The 22,022-nt window shown below is 44.3% G+C and overlaps 1 protein-coding gene across 1 annotated transcript in view; it reads left to right on the forward strand.

Annotated features, from left to right (window-relative positions):
• Positions 1-22,022, forward strand: part of LOC311108543 (pleckstrin homology domain-containing family G member 3) — a 112,790-nt gene that overhangs the window by 50,540 nt on the left and 40,228 nt on the right. The window contains exon 3 of the mRNA XM_084151189.1: positions 16,807-16,869. Within this exon, the coding sequence (XP_084007315.1) occupies positions 16,807-16,869 (63 nt within the window). The remainder of the gene's footprint in view (positions 1-16,806; positions 16,870-22,022) is intronic.

Here is a 22,022-nt window from a genome sequence, read left to right on the forward strand (position 1 = left end):
CACGTCTGGCACTGCAGGATTTGAGTCCCTGGCGGCGTAGTGTGTTACTGATGGTAGGCTTTGTTACTTTGGTCCCAGCTCTCTGCAGGTCATTCACTAGGTCCCCCCGTGTGGTTCTGGGATTTTTGCTCACCGTTCTTGTGATCATTTTGACCCCACGGGGTGAGATCTTGCGTGGAGCCCCAGATCGAGGGAGATTATCAGTGGTCTTGTATGTCTTCCATTTCCTAATAATTGCTCCCACAGTTGATTTCTTCAAACCAAGCTGCTTACCTATTGCAGATTCAGTCTTCCCAGCCTGGTGCAGGTCTACAATGTTGTTTCTGGTGTCCTTTGACAGCTCTTTGGTCTTGGCCATAGTGGAGTTTGGAGTGTGACTGTTTGCGGTTGTGGACAGGTGTCTTTTATACTGATAACAAGTTCAAACAGGTGCCATTAATACAGGTAACGAGTGGAGGACAGAGGAGCCTCTTAAAGAAGAAGTTTCAGGTCTGTGAGAGCCAGAAATCTTGCTTGTTTGTAGGTGACCGAATACTTATTTTCCACCATAATTTGCAAATAAATTAATAAAAAATCCTACAATGTGATTTTCTGGATTTTTTTCCCTCAATTTGTCTGTCATAGTTGACGTGTACCTATGATGAAAATTACAGGCCTCTCTCATCTTTTTAAGTGGGAGAACTTGCACAATTGGTGGCTGACTAAATACTTTTTCCCCCCAATGTATGTAGATACATCGCATCTACTACAAGACCATGGTGCTTGCCTACGGAGCTGTGAGGGAACGGCACCTCCTTACCTTCAGGCTCTGATCAGACCCTACACCCAAACGAGGCCACTACTTTCATCCACCTCTGGCCTGCTAGCCCCCCTACCTCTACGGAAGCACAGTTCCCGCTCAGCCCAGTCAAAACTATTTGCTGCTCTGGCACCCCAATGGTGGAACAAGCTCCCCCACGACGCCAGGACAGCGGAGTCACTGACTACCTTCCGGAGACACTTGAAACCCTACCTCTTTAAGGAATACCTGGAATAGTATAAAGTAATCCTTCTACCCGCCCCTCCCCCCCATAAAAAGAAAAAAAAAAGAAAAAGAAAAGTGGTTGTCCCACTGGCTATCATAAGTTGAATGCACCAATTTGTAAGTCGCTCTGGATAAGAGCGTCTGCTAAATAATGTAAATGTACATACACACACACACCAGTCTGCCATGAAACACTCTGCACAAGTCATTTATTGTTTTAAGTGTGTAACATAACACTCCAGAGAAGCACATCTCTAGCTGCCCACACAAGCCCCAGAGAGGCTTGGATAAAGCTCAGCCCCAGTTGCTGTGCTTTACCTCCGTAGTGAGGGCATATTGTCTGGAGGGAGTCACTAAGAGAGGCAGAGGACGGGGCAGGCTGCGGTGTTTCCAGTGGTGGAAAAAGTACCCAATTGTCTTTCTTGAGTAAAAGTAAAGATGCCTTAGTAGAAAATGACTCAAGTAAAAGTCAGTCACCCAGTAAAGTAGTACTATTTGAGTAAAAGTATTTGGTTTTAAATATACTTAAGTATCAAAAATAAATGTCTAATTCCTTATATTAAGCAAACCAGACTGCACCATTTTATGTTTTTGTTATGTTTTTTTTTATTTACGGATAGCCATGTGCACACTCCAACACTCAGACATAATTTACAAACGAAGCATTTGTGTTTAGTGAGTCCGCCAGATCAGAGGCAGTATTGGACCATTTTCCTGTCCTGCTAGCCATGCAAAATGTAACAAGTACCTTTTGAGTGTCAGGAAAAATGTATGGAGTAAAAAGTACATTATTTTATTTAGGAATGTAGTGAAGTAAATGTAATAAATAGTAAAGTACAGATACCAAAAAACTACTTAAATAGTACTTTAAAGTATTTTTACTTAAGCACTTTACACCACTGCTTATTTCACACCAAACATCCACTTTACTTAACACCCCTAGAGACAGACACTCACCAGGAATTTACAGAATTACAGTAAGGAGTTTGGAATGACTCCTGACTGGAATCTCAGTTATTCTGCCACGTCCGCAGCCCACAAATTAATCAAATATTTGTGCGTTCCCTGGACACAAGGAGTTCATCTTGCACAATCCCTCTCGGCGTGTTAGAATACCGAAATGTGAAAACTGTCTTGCAGGTGTTCTTTTGTGTGGTTATAATAACGATACCGGATTTAATTTCTACAGTACTTTACGCTGTAACTCACCTCGTCCACCACCCTGTAGCTAGCGCCCACCTGGGTGTTGCCATGGTAGCTAGTCTGCAGCAGAAAGGTCACTACACATCAGCCAATTAGGAAACTTCCGATATTAAGCTCAAGCTGAATGACTCGTTCTCGGGAAAGGAATGAGTACATAAATCATGACCAGTTGTTCAACGAGACATAACTCATCATGTGATTTTACTCTTTCCACTTATTCTGGGTAAGCAGCACCTTTCCATTTACCTTGAACTTTTCAAGACCACAATTGAAGGTGCTGATGGTGATACAAAACCAACCATACACCACATGAGTGATCCCCTGCACGTTAATCCAGATCCACTTTGCATATCGTTTGCTTGTTAACAATAGCCATATTAGAGGGTGGAGGGAATAAGAAGTAGCCTGGTCCCAGATCAGTCTTGCCAACTCCAGTGATCAATGTCATAAGAGTTGGCTCTACAGAATAACCAGATCTGGGACCAGGCTAGGGAGGAAGCGCTCCAGTGGAACGGACTGTGTTGTCCTATTCTCTGATTTTGTGATCTTTTGTTCTCGTTGTGGCGCACCAGGCGAACCCCCTCAAGAGAACCCTTGTGTTTCCCAAACAGACCGGCATTATGCTTCTGCCGAAGACAGAAAACCCAGCCATGGGATAAACAAGCTCCCTCACAAAAGGGCATCGCTGCTTATTCTTTAGTATGGGGGCAGGCGGTACGACAACATGAAAAATGCGATGACATAAGTGTTACCATCTTTGTCTGTATACTCTTCACTAAATGGCAAAAATACCACAATGTATATTGTTATTGTCCAAGAGCTTGTATATATTGTGATTATGATACTGTACAGCTAGGATCCCTGGGAGTACTTGGCCTATCCACAGTTGGTACTTGAGAAGACTCATGAGATCATAGGCTTACTGGTAAAATGCACATGAGGAGGTACTTCAGGGGAGCTCTGGGCAAAGCAAAATTCAGTTGGTGGTACAGTAAACAAATCTGGTAGAGAACCACTGCTCTACAGTATGGCCCTGCACTGTTGTACTGTTTCTCCATAGAAACATACAGTTGTCAGAATCCATGTTTTCCCTGCTTCCCAAAGCAGCTGTCTATCAACCAGCTGCCATCACCCCTCTGGTCTCGTCTGTCACAACACCTGTAGAGAACACTCCATTCCCAGAACATTTGATTCCAGGCTAACAATGGCTACCTTTTTTAGAGTTGCCAAATCCTGGAGACTTTCCCCAAATTCCTTCCCAGTTGGAGGATTCCCTCCCTGTTTATTCCCTCCTGATTCCGGGAGTTCTCCAAATGGGATTGCTGGTAAAGCTGGGAAGTTTGTTAGCGTTTCCAGGAATGTTGCAACCCTAGCTTCCTTTTCATGTATTTCGTGTTGGGTTTTAATTATAGCTATATGTGTTGACAGGAAATACAGGTTTTAATTATAGATATAGTTATTGACAGGAAATACAGGTTTTAATTATAGATATAGTTATTGACAGGAAATACAGGTTTTAATTATAGCTATATGTTTTGACAGGAAATACAGGTGCGGTTTAAAAGCAGATTCCTCCTCTACTCTGAATACCTATGTGTCAGTCAGTGTGATGAGAAATTCCTTTTTTACTGAAGAAGTGATTTGATAAGAGCCAGTGAACCCCAGAACACTTGATAGAGTTTTGGACGTTGTGCAATACATAGTTCAGGACTGCTGTGTCTATCTGTGGGCTTTGTGCGTGTTTGTATACGCCCAAACTTATGCTGTTTGTCTATTTTCGTGTCCACTTTCATTTGCAAGCACATTCTATTTTTGTAAATCTATTCATTGCCCATGTTCGAAAAACATACTAACAAAAGCTGTTACCTTTTATAGGGCAATTCCACCACTTTCCAACTTAATTTTTGTAATCTAGTTTAAAGTTTTAATGTCACATGCACAAGTACAGTGAAATGCCTTTCTTGCAAACTCAAAACCAAACAATGCAATAATCAATAACAATAAAAAACACACACGAGAAATAAGAATAGGAAATATGAAATACACAATTAAGTAAGTAAGCATACTATATACAGGAAATATTTAAAAAGTAACTTCAAATTCTGTATTTACAATGTGCAGGGATACTGGAGTGATGGGGGTAGATATGTATAGGGGTAAGGTGACTATATACAGGGTCAGTTCCAGTACCATATTTACAATGTGCAGGGATACTGGAGTGATGGGGGTAGATATGTATAGGGGTAAGGGGACTAGGCAACAGGATATAAGATAAACAGAGTAGCAGCAGCTTGCATGTGAGTGGGTGTGCGTGTATGTAGAGTCAGTGCATATTATGTGTGAGTGAGAAAATGATGGAGTGAGTGTTTGTGTGTGTGTTGGAGTGACAGTGTATGTGAGTGTGCAGGGCCCTGTGAGTGTGATAGACAGTGCAAAGATTAAAATAAAGATACAAGGTTAAGTCTGTGTAGCTATTTTGTTAGCTATTTATCAGTTGTATTGCTTGGGGATAGAAGCTGTTCAAGAGCCTGTTGGTGTCAGACTTGATGCACTGGTACCTCTTGCCGTGCGACAGCAGAGAAAATAGTCTATGGCTTGGGTGGTTGGGGTCTTTGACGATTTTCCGTGCCTTCTTTTCACACCGCTTGATATAGAGGTCCTGGATGGCAGGGAGCTCGGCCCCAGTTATGTACTGGGCTGTCCTCACCACCCTCTGTAGCGCCATGCGATTTAGGGCGGTGCTGTTGCCATACCAAGCAGTGATATCAGCCAGTCAATATGCTCTCAATGGTACAGCTGTAGAACCTTTTGAGGATTTGAGGGCCCATGCCAAACTTTTTCAACCTCCTGAGGGGGAAGAGGCACTGTCGCGCTTTCTTCACGACTGGGTGTGTCCACGATCAGCTCCTTGGTCTTGCTGACGTTGAGGGAGATGTTGTTGCTCCGGCACCACACTGCCAGGTCACTGACCTCCTCCCTGTATGTTGACTCCTCGTCGCCGGTGATCAGGCCTACCACGACGTGTCGTCAGCGAACTTGATGATGGTATTGGAGTTGTGCGTGGCCACACAGTCGTGGATGAACCGGGATTATAGGAGGGGACTAAGCACACACCCCTGAGGGGCCCCCGTGTTGAGGGTCAACGTGGTGGAGGTGATGTTGCCTACCCTCACCACCTGGGGCCGGACCGTCAGGAAGTCCAGGATCCAGTTCCAGAGGGAGTTGTTCAGACCCAGAGTCCTAAGCTTGGTGACGAGCTTGGAGGGGACAATGGTGTTGAACGCTAAGCTGTAGTGAATGAACAGCATTATCACATAGGTATTCCTCTTATCTAGGTGGGTGAGGGCAGTGTGGAGAGCAATTGAGATTGCGTCGTCTATGGATCTGTTGGGGCGGTATGCAAATTGGAGTGGGTCGAGCGTGCATAAAATGCTTTGTTGTCAAAGTGTGCATAAAATGCATTGAGTTCATCTGGTAGAGAGGCATCGTTGGGCAGATCACGGTTGGGTCTTCCTTTTGTAATCCATAATGGACTGTAGCATCAGGGTTGTCTACGAGAGCTCTGTGTGCGGTAGCCCTGTTCTTTAGTTTAGCGCCAACCTCTGTTAATCCAGGGCTTTTGATTTGGGAAGCAGCAAACCCACACCGTCGGTACAAAGTCGACGATGCATTTCCTAATGAAGCTGAGGTTGTTAGCTCGTCAATGTTATCGGCAGTCTCAACATATTCCAATCAGAGCTAGCAAAGCAGTCCTGTAGCATGACCTCTGATTCTGGTGACCATGTCTCAACGGAGCGAAACGCGGGTACTTCCTGTTTCAGCTTCTGCTTGTAAACAGGAAGCAAGAGTACGGAGTCATGATCTGATTTGCCGAATGGCAGACGAGGGAGGGCCTTGTATGCTTGCTTGTGGGTAGAATAGCAGTGGTCTAGGACTTTATCGCCCCTAGTGGCGTTGGAGACATGTTGATCAAAGTTGGGCATCACGTGTCTTAGTAATGCTTAATTTAAAATCGCCAGCACCAGAAAGACAGCCTCTGGGTGTAGGTTTTCCTGCTAGTTTATAGCCTTATACAGTTAGTTAAGCGCCAGCTTGTTATTTTTATTGTCCTGAGGTGGAATGTATACAGCAGACACAATAACAGCTGAAAACTCCCTTGGGCCGTAGACGGGTCGGCATTTGGCCATCAGGTATTCCAAGACGGGTGAACAGTGGGTCGACACTTTCACCGCACTGGCATTAGCACACCAGTTGGAGTTTCCGCCGGCGTTTCCTCTTGGGTAGCTCGAAAATTGGGTTGGAATTAGAGAGAGAGCCCAGGGCAGATGAGTCGAAGTAGAAGCTGGAATTGGTGTATATTACTGGTTCTCTGATGTTCAATAGTTCTTGTCGGTTGTAAGAAATAATAGCGGATACATCTGGTGAAAATAGAGTAAAAAAAACAACAAAAGCATCACATAATAGCAAAGTTGGGTTGGAGTTTGCAAAACGGCAGCCATACAGTACGGCGCCATCTTTATATAATCTCCAATACCAGTGTCTACATATGTGAAAACGGCGCATTTCTACATCTTGTAGGTTATTTTTCTTCTACCTGATGACATCATCAAAAGTTAAAAAAAATTTAAAACAGTGATTTTCAAACACTACGAGAGTCGCGGGGATGTGGGGAGAAAGAAAGACCCTCCCTCTGGCTAGAAACTAGTTGCAGGTTTTGAAGTCACCGTTTTTCTTACTTTTAATCCTACCCTGTGATGCCAAAGAGAAGCATTTTTCGTATATTTTTAACCACGAATCATAGAAACGTGCCATTTTCACATATGTAGACACTGGTATAGTGCTGGAGATAATGAATATGAGGTTGAAAAGTGGTGGAATTGCCCTTTAAAGATGAACCATTTGGGCTCTCTTTAGAGTCACTTATCTGATTTCCAAAGCTGACTTTAAATGAATTAGGCTTTCAATGGGCACTGACGTCATCTACCCTTCTCAGCAATGCCATCTAAGGATAATCCCAAATGCCCACGCTGGTTAAGTGAAACTGGCAAGGCATGCCCAGTAGTCGATTTACTGCAATTAGCATTGAAAGAATACATTTATATTTGTGTCGTCTTTTTTTCCGGAGCACTCTTATTGGCCGCAGAGACAACATTTTGCTGTTTTAACCCTTTACACTCATGGGAATTGGCCTATATGGATGGGGCTAAATGTAAATGTTTCTTACAGAAGAAATACAGTATGAAATGCATATGCATAACCATGGTAGCAATTGAAAGGGAACAGTTAGGAGATTATGTGGAAATTATTACACCAAAAGTGAGTACGCAACAGTTCACAAGACTGAATCCAAACAGTACACTGTTGATTTTATTTTACATTTACATTTTGCTGCATTTGTTGATAATGAAATAAGACAAAAAAATGACAAGGGTTTGAGTGAGAGGACTAACTTGCATAGGCTCGTTCTGTCCAGGGTATGACACCTTGTCGTCTTGTAACTACATCAAACATAGTGATCATAACTGTTGACACTGTATATGAGTTTTATGCTATGGAAATGTGAAGTGCACATTTGGACTGTTTGGCTTGCTTGTATGACATCAAAGCGGTATTTATTATAATCTTCAACGTCTCATCTTTCAAAATACATAGTCCTCTTAATTTACAGCATTTCCCTCACTCGGAACAACAAAACATTTGCACAAGTTGCCTAATTTAGCGGGAGGGATGGGGGCAACGTTTTGTCGAGTGAGGAAATCAAATTCTGAACGGCTTTCGGTCAAAAACCCATACAGCGCTGTGAAGCGCAGAGCCAGAGCTCTGACATGTATAGAATGTTACTGAACGGCCACGGCGTTCCAATTTAGCTGTTTATCATCTGCAATTTTCAACCTGTATACGGGTATGAGAGTAAAGGGTTAAAGCATATTTCCTGCAATTTTGCATATTTTCCCATGGCATGGGGTGGAGAGAACATTTTACAGTTTTAAAGCTAATTTCCTGCAATTCTACACATTTTGCCATGGCTTATGCTGTGTTCTTCTGCTATTGGAGTGACTCATACATTATAACAACATCAATGGGTCACCATGCCATGCCATTTTTTTGAATTTTAGATTCTCCTTGACTGGTTCGTTTTTTGGGGGGGAGATTGTTAGTTCTCAAAGATGATCTTATTTAAAAACATATAGATCCATTATGTTTTCTACATACATACTTACATCTGGTTTTAGTCATTTAAGTTTACACTGAAAACATTTTACCATCCCGAAAATTATAATATACACTGCTCAAAAAAATAAAGGGAACACTTAAACAACACAATGTAACTCCAAGTCGATCACACTTCTGTGAAAAAAAATATAAAAAAATAAATCAAACTGTCCACTTAGGAAGCAACACTGATTGACAATACATTTCACATGCTGTTGTGCAAATGGAATAGAAAACAGGTGGAAATTATAGGCAATTAGCAAGACACCTCCAATAAAGGACTGGTTTTGCAGGTGGTGACCACAGACCACTTCTCAGTTCCTATGCTTCCTGGCTTCCTTCCTGATGTTTTGGTCACTTTTGAATGCTGGTGGTGCTTTCACTCTAGTGGTAGCATGAGACGGAGTCTACAACCCATGCAAGTGGCTCAGGTAGTGCAGCTCATCCAGGATGGCACATCAATGCGAGCTGTGGCAAGAAGGTTTGCTGTGTCTGTCAGAGTAGTGTCCAGAGCATGGAGGCGCTACCAGGAGACAGGCCAGTACATCAGGAGATGTGGAGGAGGCCGTAGGAGGGCAACAACCCAGCAGCAGAACTGCTACCTCTGCCTTTGTGCAAGGAGTAGCAGGAGGAGCACTGCCAGAGCCCTGCAAAATGACCTCCAGCAGGCCACAAATGTGCATGTGTCTGCTCAAACGGTCATAAACAGACTCCATGAGGGTGGTATGAGGGCCCGACGTCCACAGGTGGGGGTTGTGCTTACAGCCCAACACCGTGCAGGACGTTTGGCATTTGCCAGAGAACACCAAGATTGGCAAATTCGCCACTGGCGCCCTGTGCTCTTCACAGATGAAAGCAGGTTCACACTGAGCACATGTGACAGACGTGACAGAGTCTGGAGATGCCGTGGAGAACGTTCTGCTGCCTGCAACATCCTCCAGCATGACCGGTTTGGCGGTGGGTCAGTCATGGTGTGGGTGGCATTTCTTTGGGGGGCCGCACAGCCCTCCATGTGCTCGCCAGAGGTAGCCTGCCTGCCATTAGGTACCGAGATGAGATCCTCAGACCCCTTGTGAGACCATATGCTGGTGTGGTTGGCCCTGGGTTCCTCCTAATGCAAGACAATGCTAGACCTCATGTGGCTGGAGTGTGTCAGCAGTTCCTGCAAGAGGAAGGCATTGATGCTATGGACTGGCCCGCCCGTTCCCCAGACCTGAATCCAATTGAGCACATCTGGGACATCATGTCTCGCTCCATCCACCAACGCCACGTTGCACCACAGACTGTCCAGGAGTTGGCGGATGCTTTAGTCCAGGTCTGGGAGGAGATCCCTCAGGAGACCATCCGCCACCTCATCAGGAGCATGCCCAGGCGTTGTAGGGAGGTCATACAGGCACGTGGAGGCCACACACACTACTGAGCCTCATTTTGACTTGTTTTAAGGCCATTACATCAAAGTTGGATCAGCCTGTAGTGTGGTTTTCCACTTTAATTTTGAGGGTGATTCCAAATCCAGACCTCCATGGGTTGATACATTTGATTTCCATTGATAAGTTTTGTGTGATTTTGTTGTCAGCACATTCAACTAAGTATTGAATAAGATGATTTCATTCATTCAGATCTAGGATGTGTTATTTTAGTGTTCCCTTTATTATTTTGAGCAGTGTATTATTTGTAATCATATTGTTAGGCGGCATCAATTTAGCAGCGCCGGCTGTTTGTGTGTGTGCCTTTACCGAATGAGTCAAACAAACACAACTCGCACACATCAGGCAGTGACCCCCCCCCCCCCCCTCCATGCCCACACGCAGCCTGTGCCATTTCACATTCCCAAGGATTTCCTGCCACTTCAAAGCCGCTCATAGGTCAGAGAGAAATAAGGACGGACTTCAAACCGACAAGCTCTGTAGTGAAAGAGCACTGGGTCCACGGCTTCCTCTGACCCCACACACAGAAAAGGGCATGGTCTTCTAAAGCTGAAAGTATTGAAATGGAATAGGAGTTGGAAAGGATGTGTTATGAGTAACAAAGAGAGGTGGGCACCACTGCACTGCCCACATCTCTGCCGTGCCATGACATGCCAAGGTGAGGTTGTGAGTCAGCACAGTAACACACCGGAGAGCTGCTGTTGTTGGGGGTTCACTGCCTTGGGCAGAAAGGCATTAAAAGCGGAAGTCACATTCCTGTTGAATGCATTCAGTTGTGCAACTGATGTAACAATGGCGCCTTAGGGGATGGCTGCCGTTTTATGGACTCTTAACCAACCGTGCTATTTATTATTTATTTTTTCGCGTTGTTTGTAACTTATTTTGTACATAGTGTTGCTGCTACTGTCTCTTATGACCGAAAATAGCTTCTGGACATCAGAACAGTGATTAGTCACCTTGAACTGGACAAATATTTTTTCTTTAATGAGTCGGACGAGAGGGATTTGCTACAGACACCCGACAGGGCCCTCATCCCTGTCATTCGCAGTAGAAAGAAAATGAGATATCGCGGTGCCTGGAAAGGTGCCGGTGACGAGTGGCTAATCTGCCTTCGATACTATTGGCCAATTTACAATCGCTTGATAATAAAGTGGACAAACTACAGGCATGTATATCCTACCAATGGGACATTAAAAACGGTAATATCTTATATTTCACCAAGTCGTGGCTGAACGAAGACATGAATAACATACAGCTGGCGGGTTATACACTGTATCGGCAGAATAGAACCGCAGCCTCTGGTAAGACAAAGTGTGGTGGTCTATGTATATTTGTAAACAACAGCTGGTGCACGATATCTAAGGAAGTCTCAAGGTTTTGCTCGCCTGAGGTAGAGTATCTCATGATAAGCTGTAGACCACACTATCTACCAACAGAGTTTTCATCTATATTCTTCGTAGCTGTCTATTTACCACCACAAACCGATGCTGGCACTAAGACCGCACTTATCAATGTATATGGCCATAACATGGATTACAGGTAACATCCGCTTTCAAGGAGCGGAACTCTAACCCGGACGCTTATAAGAAATCCCGCTATGCCCTCCGACGAACCATCAAACAGGCAAAGAGTCAATACAGGACTAAGATTGAATCGTACTACACTGGCTCTGACGCTCGTCGGATGTGGCAGGGCTTGCAAACTATTACAGACTACAAAGGGAAGCACAGCCGCGAGCTGCTCAGTGACACGAGCCTACCAGACGAGCTAAATTAATTCTATGCTCGCTTCGAGGCAAGTAACACTGAAACATGCATGAGAGCATCAGCTGTTCCGGACGATTGTGTGATCACGCTCTCCGTAGCCAATGTGAGTAAGACCTTTTAAACAGGTCAACATTCAGAAGGCCGCAGGGCCAGACGGATTACCAGGACGTGTACTCCGAGCATGCGCTGACCAACTGGCAAGTCTCTTAACTGACATTTTCAACCTCTCCCTGTCTGAGTCTGTAATACCAACATGCTTCAAGCAGACCACCATAGTCCCTGTGCCCAAGAACACTAAGGTAACCTGCCTAAATGACTACCGACCCGTAGCACTCACGTCTGTTGCCATGAAGTGCTTTGAAATGCTGGTCATGGCTCACATCAACACCATTATCCCAGAAACCCTAGACCCACTCCAATTTGCATACCGCCCCAACAGATCCACAGATGATGCAATCTCTATTGCACTCCACACTGCCCTTTCACACATGGACAAAAGGAACACCTATGTGAGAATGCTATTCATTGACTACAGCTCAGCGTTCAACACCATAGTGCCCTCAAAGCTCATCACTAAGCTTAGGACCCTGGGACTAAACACCTCCCTCTGCAACTGGATCCTGGACTTTCTGCCGGGCCACCCCCAGGTGGTAAGGGTAGGTAACCACATCCGCCATGTTGATCCTCAACACGGGGGCCCCTCAGGGGTGCGTGCTCAGTCCCCTCCTGTACTCCCTGTTCACTCATGACTGCATGGCCAGGCACGACTCCAACACCATCATTTCAGTTTGCAGATGACACAACAGTGGTAGGCCTGATCACCGACAACAACGAGAAAGCCTATAGGGAGGAGGTCAGAGACCTGGCCGTGTGGTGCCAGGACAACAACCTCTCCCTCAACGTGATCAAGACAAAGGAGAAAATTAGAAGATGACCTAGCTCGCCCCCATTCTCATCGACGGAGCTGTAGTGGAGCAGGTTGAGAGCTTCAAGATCCTTGGTGTCCACATCACCAACAAACTAACATGGTCCAAGCACACAAAGACAGTCATGAAGAGGGCACGACAAAACCTATTCCCCCAAAGGAGACTGAAAAGATTTGGCATGGGTCCTCAGATCCTCAAAAAGTTCTCCAGCTGCACCATCGAGAGCATCCTGACTGGTTGCATCACTGCCTGGTATGGCAACTGCTCTGCTTCCGACCGGAGGGTAGTGCGTACGGCCCAGTATATCACTGGGGCCAAGCTTCCTGCCATCCAGGACCTCTATACCTGGCGGTGTCAGAGGAAGGCCCTAAAAATTGTCCAAGAGGCTTCTAAACAGCTTCTACCCCCAAGCCATAAGACTCCCGAACATCTAATCAAATGGCTACCCCCCTATTTATACGCTGCCGCTTCTCTCTGTTTATTATCTATGCATAGTCACTTTAACTCTACCTACATGTACATATTACCTCAATTATCTCAACTAACCAGTGCCCCCGCACATTGACTCGATACTGGTACCCCTTGTATATAGCCTCGCTATTGTTATTTTTACTGCTACTGCAATTTTTTTTGTTGATATTCTTTCTTACATTTACATTTAAGTCATTTAGCAGATAAACTGCATTGTTGGTTAAGGGGTTGTAAGTAAGCATTTCACTGTAACGTCTACACCTGTTGTATTTGGCGCATGTGACAAATAACATTTGATTTGATTTGACTAGGTATCCCCCCCCCCCCCCACACACACACACACACACACTTAATGACACTGGACTAGGATACATAGTGCTTTTCCAGAGCTTTACATGGGGAAAACTCACCTAACACACGGCCCACCTTCAGTGGCCTGTATGAAAGATGCAGTTGTCACTGTAGAGAATGTAAAGGGACTGTTCTCATGTTCTACATTGCATTCATCGTATTGTTGTCAAACACTATGGATAATAGTATGATGCCAAATTCTTCTCACCCTTCGGCTGATTAGGGTAGAAATATAATTAATTTAATTCTATTTCTATGTAGCTACCTCACCACAAGGCTTTAAAAAAAAAATATTTCTCATTTGATGCTTTTTCTCAGTGTGTGTGTGTGCAGCAGTATTCCTCAGACACTGGGTGCTATTGTTCTGAGAGCCGAGGCACACTGCCTCCCTAGGCAACCACTCCTCCTCTCCGTTGGAAAGGTGGAACGAGAGAGTGAGGAGGGGGCGAGGGAGGGAGAAGTCTCTAGTGGAAGCCAAGGCTGGGAGGGGAGATGACGTTACATGCTGTGCATTCTTGTAATCACAATCTAACCTCCCTCCCTCCCTTTCTTCCAACCACCCTTCCTCTCTTTCTTTTATGGTCATACTTTGCGTTTGACACCTAACGCCCTCCCTGGTTGAAATGGGCGTGTGCATGTGTTCGTGTGTGTGTGTGTGTGTGTGTGTGTGTGTGTGTGTGTGTGTGTGTGTGTGTGTGTGTGTGTTGTGGGCGCGGCAAGGCCAGGTAGCTTCCTCAGTTGCCTTCCACAAGTGTTTCTGAAGCTCCCACCGGGAACACTGCTCAGTACCTTTACCTCCATGGGTTTGTGTAAGACTGCACCTTGTTAAGAAGAGTTGTCGAGACGAGCGGGTTCTCAAGTTTAGTACCCCATGAAGTGGCCTGGAGTGGGTCAGTCCAGTGGGTCAGTGCCCTCAGTGTGTGGGCAGCGAAAGAGAGCCATGAGCACTCTGGGTCGGTCCAAGGACAGAATCTGGGGGGTCGCCCTCAGACCGGGCATGGAGGTAGCCACCCGCCGGAGCGCCTGGGAGGAGAGAAGGCTCCTGAACGGATTCAACCGCAGGTTAACCCGCTGGTTTGGTGAGTCCTCGCCTCTGGAAATTGTTGGAGGGTAGTATTCTCTGTTCATATTTACGATGTTCACATTCAGTCTTAGTTCCCTTACAATGCTCCCAAGGATTACGTTGTTTTAGGGGGGGAAGCAATGAGGTCAAGCTTTTAAACCTGATACTACTTGTTGACATTGTGCAAAGAATCTTAAAATCTGAGAACCTTTGTTCTACCGTCATCTTTCTTCACCCACCACTCGTTCTGATCGCCATTCACTTCCACTTTCCTGACTCATTATTTATAATGGGCTTTTTGAATGAATCCGCACCAACACTAAGATTGCTGCAATCAATGGAGTCTCCATTTATTTCTTGTCAGCATGATATTGCAGATTCGCCTTACTTATAGGAAGCCCAAGAGACAGGACCTCTAGGATGCTTTGGAGAAAGCCAGTGGGCTGTTTGCAGAGACCAAAGCCTGTATCCATGGGACCAAATCCGGTATCCATGGCATCCACAGTCTCCGGAGTGTCGGTTAAGTCCCGTGGCTTTATAAGCGCCTGCTGGTTGATTTGTGTGTTCACGGCACAGCAATGGTCGGGGAACCATATCCAGATGTGTTCCACTTCTCAAAAAAGGCACTTAGATTTTAACGGTGCGGAGGTTATTTGGTTTTAAGATTTATATGAATCATAATGATTGTTTACAGTCGTATCCCAACTGGTATTAGGGGAGTCGTAGCTGGATCTCCTTTGAAAATGCACTGTGGGACTTTGAAAGCCTGGACCCCCCCCTCCAGGTGAAAGCATCATTCACCATTAAAATGCTATACATGGGTTGGTTTATTCTCCCTCCATGCCCGTCTACATGAATGGGGTTTACAGAAGTGAGATTTGTATTTATACTAGCCTGTGATTTATACGTGTAAACGCTAGTTCAAATATGTCACCACATGCCTGAGACTGTGTCTGTGTTGAGATTTATGTCTGTGTACATAGAGAAATGACTTAATTTTGATTTATATTGTTTGGATAGATTTGAGTGCACGTGTGTTTCATTCTACACTAGACGTACAGTATGTCTCCTTTGCGTGTATGCACACATTGATTGATTGATTGTTTCCTTATTAATCATTGAAAGTCACTATGTTTGAATGTTCACCTTAATACAGTATTTTGTTTAAGAGGGTCTTCACACTTACTAGACTTTTTGCAAAAAGACCCTCGGCTACACATACTGTATACTGCAATGTAAAATGGTGAACTAGTCACGTCTCCACTGCTACCTTCGGAGGTGGTGCTCGACAATCGCCCGACAGTTGCACTTTTTAAATAGTATCTCAAAATACTAAGGGCCTGAACATAATTACAAGTCATTTGTAGACTGCAAATTGACCGCAAGAAGCCCAATAAGATTTGTTTGACTAAAACATAATCATTTCAAACCTTGCATACATTTGTATACGATAACGTCGTGTGTCTCTCTATTATGCGTGGGAATACTTGGGAACAGATTTCTTAAATTAAATAACTTTGAGCTGATTTCCTGGTGTCTATTACAGTTTTATGTCCAACAATGTAAATTACACACAATAGAGTAAGAAGTTTTACAATAAATGTCATTGTCGAATAGTTAGTGCTTACTGGCTAGTGGCTACTGTGATATTTACGGTCAATTTGAGCTGCGGACCAAGAATGTCGCGTTGCCAGCCACAGTGAAAGGTAAGACAAGAATGTAATATGAAATCTGTTTCTCCGCTTCGTTCCTCAGACTCTCCTTCCTCTCGTAGTGGGGATAAATCCTAAATGTGATTGAGCCCTGTGTATTTGAATGCCTGTGTGGCTCCATACTGGGAGCTGTTCAACCAACGGCTGTGTTTGTGTGGAGGTGAAAGTCCAGGCACTGCCTCTTAAGGCTGACTGGCTGGCTGGAGACGACGTTACCGGTTTGAAAATGTTTTCTTTCAAAGCGTGCCCTGGGACTAGGAGAATGCACCTGAAAAAGGGAATTGTATCGGTGCTGGACTTCGCTCCTACTACAAGGCCTGACCTTGACAAGTTTTTCTTTTTTTTCTTTTTTTACAAGTCAATGGGAGAGTTAAGCATAGAGGGAGAGGGCAAGAGGGGGAGAGAGAGGGAGGTCCACTGTTTCCTCTCTATACATCCAGCTCTTAACTCTGCTACTGCTGCTGTAAGAGTTGATTAAGTGTTGCTCTGCTAACCGATGGTCACAAGTTGCTCCATGTTTGATAGGGGTATGTGTACCAATGTGCTGTTATATCCCTTTTTTTTACATTAGGCTTACTGATTTGCTAAGTGCTCATGAATACTACAGTTATACAATTTGGCATGACTCCATGTCTATTCTTTTTCCCCAGGTAGAAACTCAGGCACAGTCCTGTACAAATATATCACAGAACTGCCCCAGGACTGGTTAGTGGGTATGTCCATGTGTGTCTTTTTGCATGCTAGAAAGCGAAGCTCAATCAAACTTAATTTAAAAAATACCAACAAATCAATCTCTTTTTTTGTTTTCTGTATGATCCGTCTCCACATATTACAATCAATTCATCTGACTCAGTGATTTGGCATGCAGAAGATGTGCTAATGACAAACATACACGCTTATAATGTAGATGGATGATTATTGTGCAATGATGATCTGACAACGAGGTTATGGTGCAATGACGCTAACCATTTGACTCCCAACACAGGAATGGATCCTATTGTTATTCTATTGTGGAAACGTAATGTAAAAGCTACAAAGGCTGATCTACTGCCTTGCAGAGCAATGTAATGGGGGAATACATGCAATACTAATCATGCACTCGTCACGAATGGATGATTTAACAATGGTGTAATTGAGCGTTAATGGTAAACACCCATGAGGAGAGTGGATCCTGATTCTTGACAATCTCGTGGGAACGTTGTGTCCTTCATTACAAACAGAAAAGTCAGTCTGTTTCGAGTTCGTCATGTGATCTTCATGTCGGCTCATCTTCATCACAGATATGATTTCCCGTTACTCAATTTCATTCTGGAAGAGAACTTCGAAAAAACCTTGACATGTTTTGGTATAGACTAATATTGGATTACGAAGCACTTTCATGCTTTTTAGTTCAGGACTAGGCGGAGTTAGGCAGAGTCTGTGAAACTGGCCCTAGATGTTTTTAGTAAGTCTTGGTATCATATATCACGCATTGACTGTTTGTGACCATGTTCCTGACTGCAAATGAGTTGTTCATAACCAGTTCTCCAAGTAGGCAGGACTTTTCAGATCAAATACGAAGTTATAATTCGCTCAGTCATGTTCCTTGTAGGCTGATTTTATGATTCTCTGTTCCAATGTCCATACTGACACACTACTTAGAATACATGCCCAATGCATTGCTATTAAGTGGGATGCTAGTGTGTATTTTGTTTGTGCTTTGTGACTAAGGGATCGTATTACTCTCATAGCTTTTCTCACCACGTGCTTTATTGATCAGCTTACTATGTCAATAAATGATCTTCCCCTTCTGAGTCATATCCTGTTTCCTCTTGGCTCATCAGGGAGTCAACATGCAGCAATGTGTTATGGTCGGAGAACAGTCTTCCACCAGAAACCCATTTTATTTCTGACCCTTGTTAACAGCTGTGGAATGTCTTGTGTGTTTGCCTGCTGGTGTTTTGAGGAAGCTACAGTGTAAATTTTCCAGCGGTTCAAACTAATACGATTTACAGTATGTTGTCCTAATGTTTGTGACAGATGTTTTGGGCTCTTTGGAATGGCAGGACTTTACTTAATTGCATCATCTCTGCAGATCCTATTTAGAGGTCACTAATGCTGTGATGGTGTGAGGTTCTGGCGTATGTTTGCAAATGTTGATATTTTAGGTTGCTTATTTCGTTTGGGAATGTGTGACACCTCACAGTGTGTGTAGTAATAATTCTGTAATTTGTCTTAATTTTTATCTCGGGAAGCACTCTTGTTTTGCAATGACATAATCATACATTCATTATGTAACTATTTGATGACATGGGCGCAAATCCTGTGGAGTGAACAAAATGGGTCATGTCATGGTCAATTATTTGCATATATTATAAAACTGTGGCATACATTTCCCTTTATTCAGTTATGAAATGATAGTTACCAAGCAACTAGTCACACAAACAAAACCTGAGGGTGCTTTCCGGCTGATGCGTCGTTCAAAGTGATGTCCTCATGCAATGTTATATGCATTTGCATTGTAAAAGAACCAAGCGGTCATTACCTATATGTTTCGCTATTTGCTTTGGTATATGTATGTTTTTGTGCTTGTCTACTGGAACTATACGATATAATCAAAAGATGATATACAGAACAGAAGTGGATAGGCCCTATATGGTTGTTAAATGTTTCCTTCAACCTTTTAATGGACGCTAAAGTCGTATACTGTATTATCATAGCAGCGCTGTCTTTACCATTATGGACTTGTTAGTATCCGTAGACTTTATGGGGTGCTGAGGACCCGATGCCTCATGATCGACCTCAAAGCATGTGGCCATTCTGTAAAATGACCACTACTCCAACCTCTCAGCTAGGAGGTCTCCCAAGTCCACCATGACTTTTCCACCAACTCTTTCTGTCCCAATGTTAACACAAAATTAATTCGTTGTGAATGGAAAAGCTCCCTCTGATCCAGAAGGAAATTACTGTATTTCTGGATTTTCCAGAGGATGTGGTGTTTTAATTCAGGCACATTTTAGAATGACCTCACAGAGGTCCTTTGTAATACTTGAGGCTGAAGTTGCCCCTAACCACAGTTTTAGGTTCAGCTTACCTTTAAGGCCATCTTCAGCATGACCAGGCTGTTCAAATGCGGGATCGGTCCTTCGTTCTGGTACACACCTAAAACATGTCCCATGTCCCTTCTCCACCTCCTCCTTTCTTCCTCCCTTCTCCACCTCCTCCTTTCTTCCTCCCTTCTCCACCTCCTCCTCTCTTCCTCCCTTCTCCCCCTCCTCCTTTCTTCCTCCCTTCTCCACCTCCTCCCTTCTCCACCTCCTCCTTTCTTCCTCCCTTCTCCACCTCCTCCCTTCTCCACCTCCTCCTTTCTTCCTCCCTTCTCCACCTCCTCCCTTCTCCACCTCCTCCTTTCTTCCTCCCTTCTCCACCTCCTCCTTTCTTCCTCCCTTCTCCACCTCCACCCTTCTCCACCTCCTCCTTTCTTCCTCCCTTCTCCACCTCCTCCTCTCTTCCTCCCTTCTCCACCTCCTCCTTTCTTCCTCCCTTCTCCACCTCCTCCTTTCTTCCTCCCTTCTCCACCTCCTCCCTTCTCCACCTCCTCCTTTCTCCACCTCCTCCTTTCTTCCTCCCTTCTCCACCTCCTCCTTTCTTCCTCCCTTCTCCACCTCCTCCTTTCTTCCTCCCTTCTCCACCTCCACCCTTCTCCACCTCCTCCTTTCTTCCTCCCTTCTCCACCTCCACCCTTCTCCACCTCCTCCTCCCTTCCTCCCTTCTCCACCTCCTCCTTTCTTCCTCCCTTCTCCACCTCCACCCTTCTCCACCTCCTCCTCCCTTCCTCCCTTCTCCACCTCCTCCTTTCTTCCTCCCTTCTCCACCTCCACCCTTCTCCACCTCCTCCTTTCTTCCTCCCTTCTCCACCTCCACCCTTCTCCACCTCCTCCTTTCTTCCTCCCTTCTCCACCTCCTCCTTTCTTCCTCCCTTTCTCAGATGGAACACACAGGCTTTAATGCTGAAAGAAAATCTATCCAGTATTCCAAAAGCGTGGTTAGCCAATCCCTTGGTTAGACATTTCGGAAATGAGAAAAATCTACATGAATAAGACCCTCTGAATTGATGGTAAAAGGCTCAGGCTTCAGGGAGAAGCCAGACAAAGGGAAACGGCTATTTGTTCATTTAATCGATTTTATAAAAAGATCAGCCAGTCGTTCCCTCATGAACACTAGTATATCAAAAGCAGAACACGGTGTCACTGTCTTCATTTCGTGAACAGTTTTGGTACTCTGCTGTATCTCAGTACTTGTATTGTATGTAGTGTATATACAGTGGATATCATAAGTATTAATACGTGTAGTTTATTTAGTATAGTGTATGTGTGGTGTATCTAGTGTGTGTGTAGTGTACAGTGCATTCGGAAAGTATTCAGACCCCTTGACTTTTTCCACATTTTGTTATTATTATTCTAAAATTGATTAAATTCATTTTTCCCCCCTCATCAATCTACACACAATACCCCATAATGACAGTGAAAACTGTTTTTTAAAATATTTTTTTTGCAAATGTATAAAAAAAACATACCTTATTAACAGAAGTATTCAGACCCTTTGCTATGAGACTCAATTGAGCTCAGGTGCATCCTGTTTCCATTGATCATCATTGAGATGTTTCTACAACTTGATTGGTCCACCTGTGGTAAATTCGATTCATTGGACATTAATTGGAAAGGCACACACCTGTCTATATAAGGTCCCACAGTTGACAGTGCATGTCAGAGCAAAAACCAAGCCATGAGGTCAAAGGAATTGTCCATAGTGCTCCGAGACAGGATTGTGTCGAGGCATGGATCTGGGAAAGGGTACCAAAACATTTTTGACAGAGGACAACCATCTCTGCAGCACTCCACCACTCAGGCCTTTATGGTAGAGTGGCCAGACGGAAGCCACTCCTCAGTAAAAGGCACATGACAGCCCACTTGGAGTTTGCCAAAAGGCACCTAAAGGACTCAGACCATGAGAAACAAGATTATCTGGTCTGATGAAACCAAGATTGAACTCTTTGGCCTGAATGCCAAGCGTCACGCCTGGAGGAAACCTGGCACCGTCCCTACAGTGAAGCATGGTGGTGGAAGCATCATGCTGTGGGGATGTTTTTCAGCAACAGGGACTGGGAGACTAGTCAGGATCGAGGGAAAGATGAACGGAGCAAAGTACAGAGAGATCCTTGATGAAAACCTGCTCCAGAGCGCTCAGGACCTGAGACTGGGGTGAATAATCACCTTCCAACAGGATAACGACCCTAGGCACACAGCCCACACAACGCAGGAGTGGCTTCGGGACAAGTCTCTGAATGTCCTTGAGTGGTCCAGCCAGAGCCCAGACTTGAACCCGATTGAATATCTCTGGAGAGACCTGAAAAAAAACTCTTCAGCGACGCTCTACATCCAACCTGACAGAGCTTAAGAGGATCTGCAGAGAGGAATGGGAGAAACTCCCCAATACAGGTGTGCTAAGCTTGTAGCATCATACCCAAGAAGACTCAAGGCTGTAATTGCTGCCAAAGGTGCTTCAACACAGTACTGAGGAAAGGGTCTGAATATTTATGTAAATGTGATATTTCAGTTTTTTATTTGTAATACATTTACAAACATGTAAAAAAAACAGTTTTTGCTTTGATATTATGGGGTATTGTGTGTAGATTGATGAGGGGGAAAAAACGATTATCAATTTTATAATAAGGCTGTAACAAAATGTGTAAAAAGTCAAGGGGTCTGATTACTTTACGAATGCACTGTATGTAGCGTAGTGTGTGTTTATACAGTGTATATCATAAGAATTCACCCCCCTTGGATTTTTTCCACATTTTGTTGCGTTACAAAGTGGGATTGAAATA

The sequence above is a fragment of the Coregonus lavaretus genome (assembly GCF_964263955.1).
Source record: "Coregonus lavaretus genome assembly, chromosome: 33".
NCBI lineage: Eukaryota > Metazoa > Chordata > Actinopteri > Salmoniformes > Salmonidae > Coregonus > Coregonus lavaretus.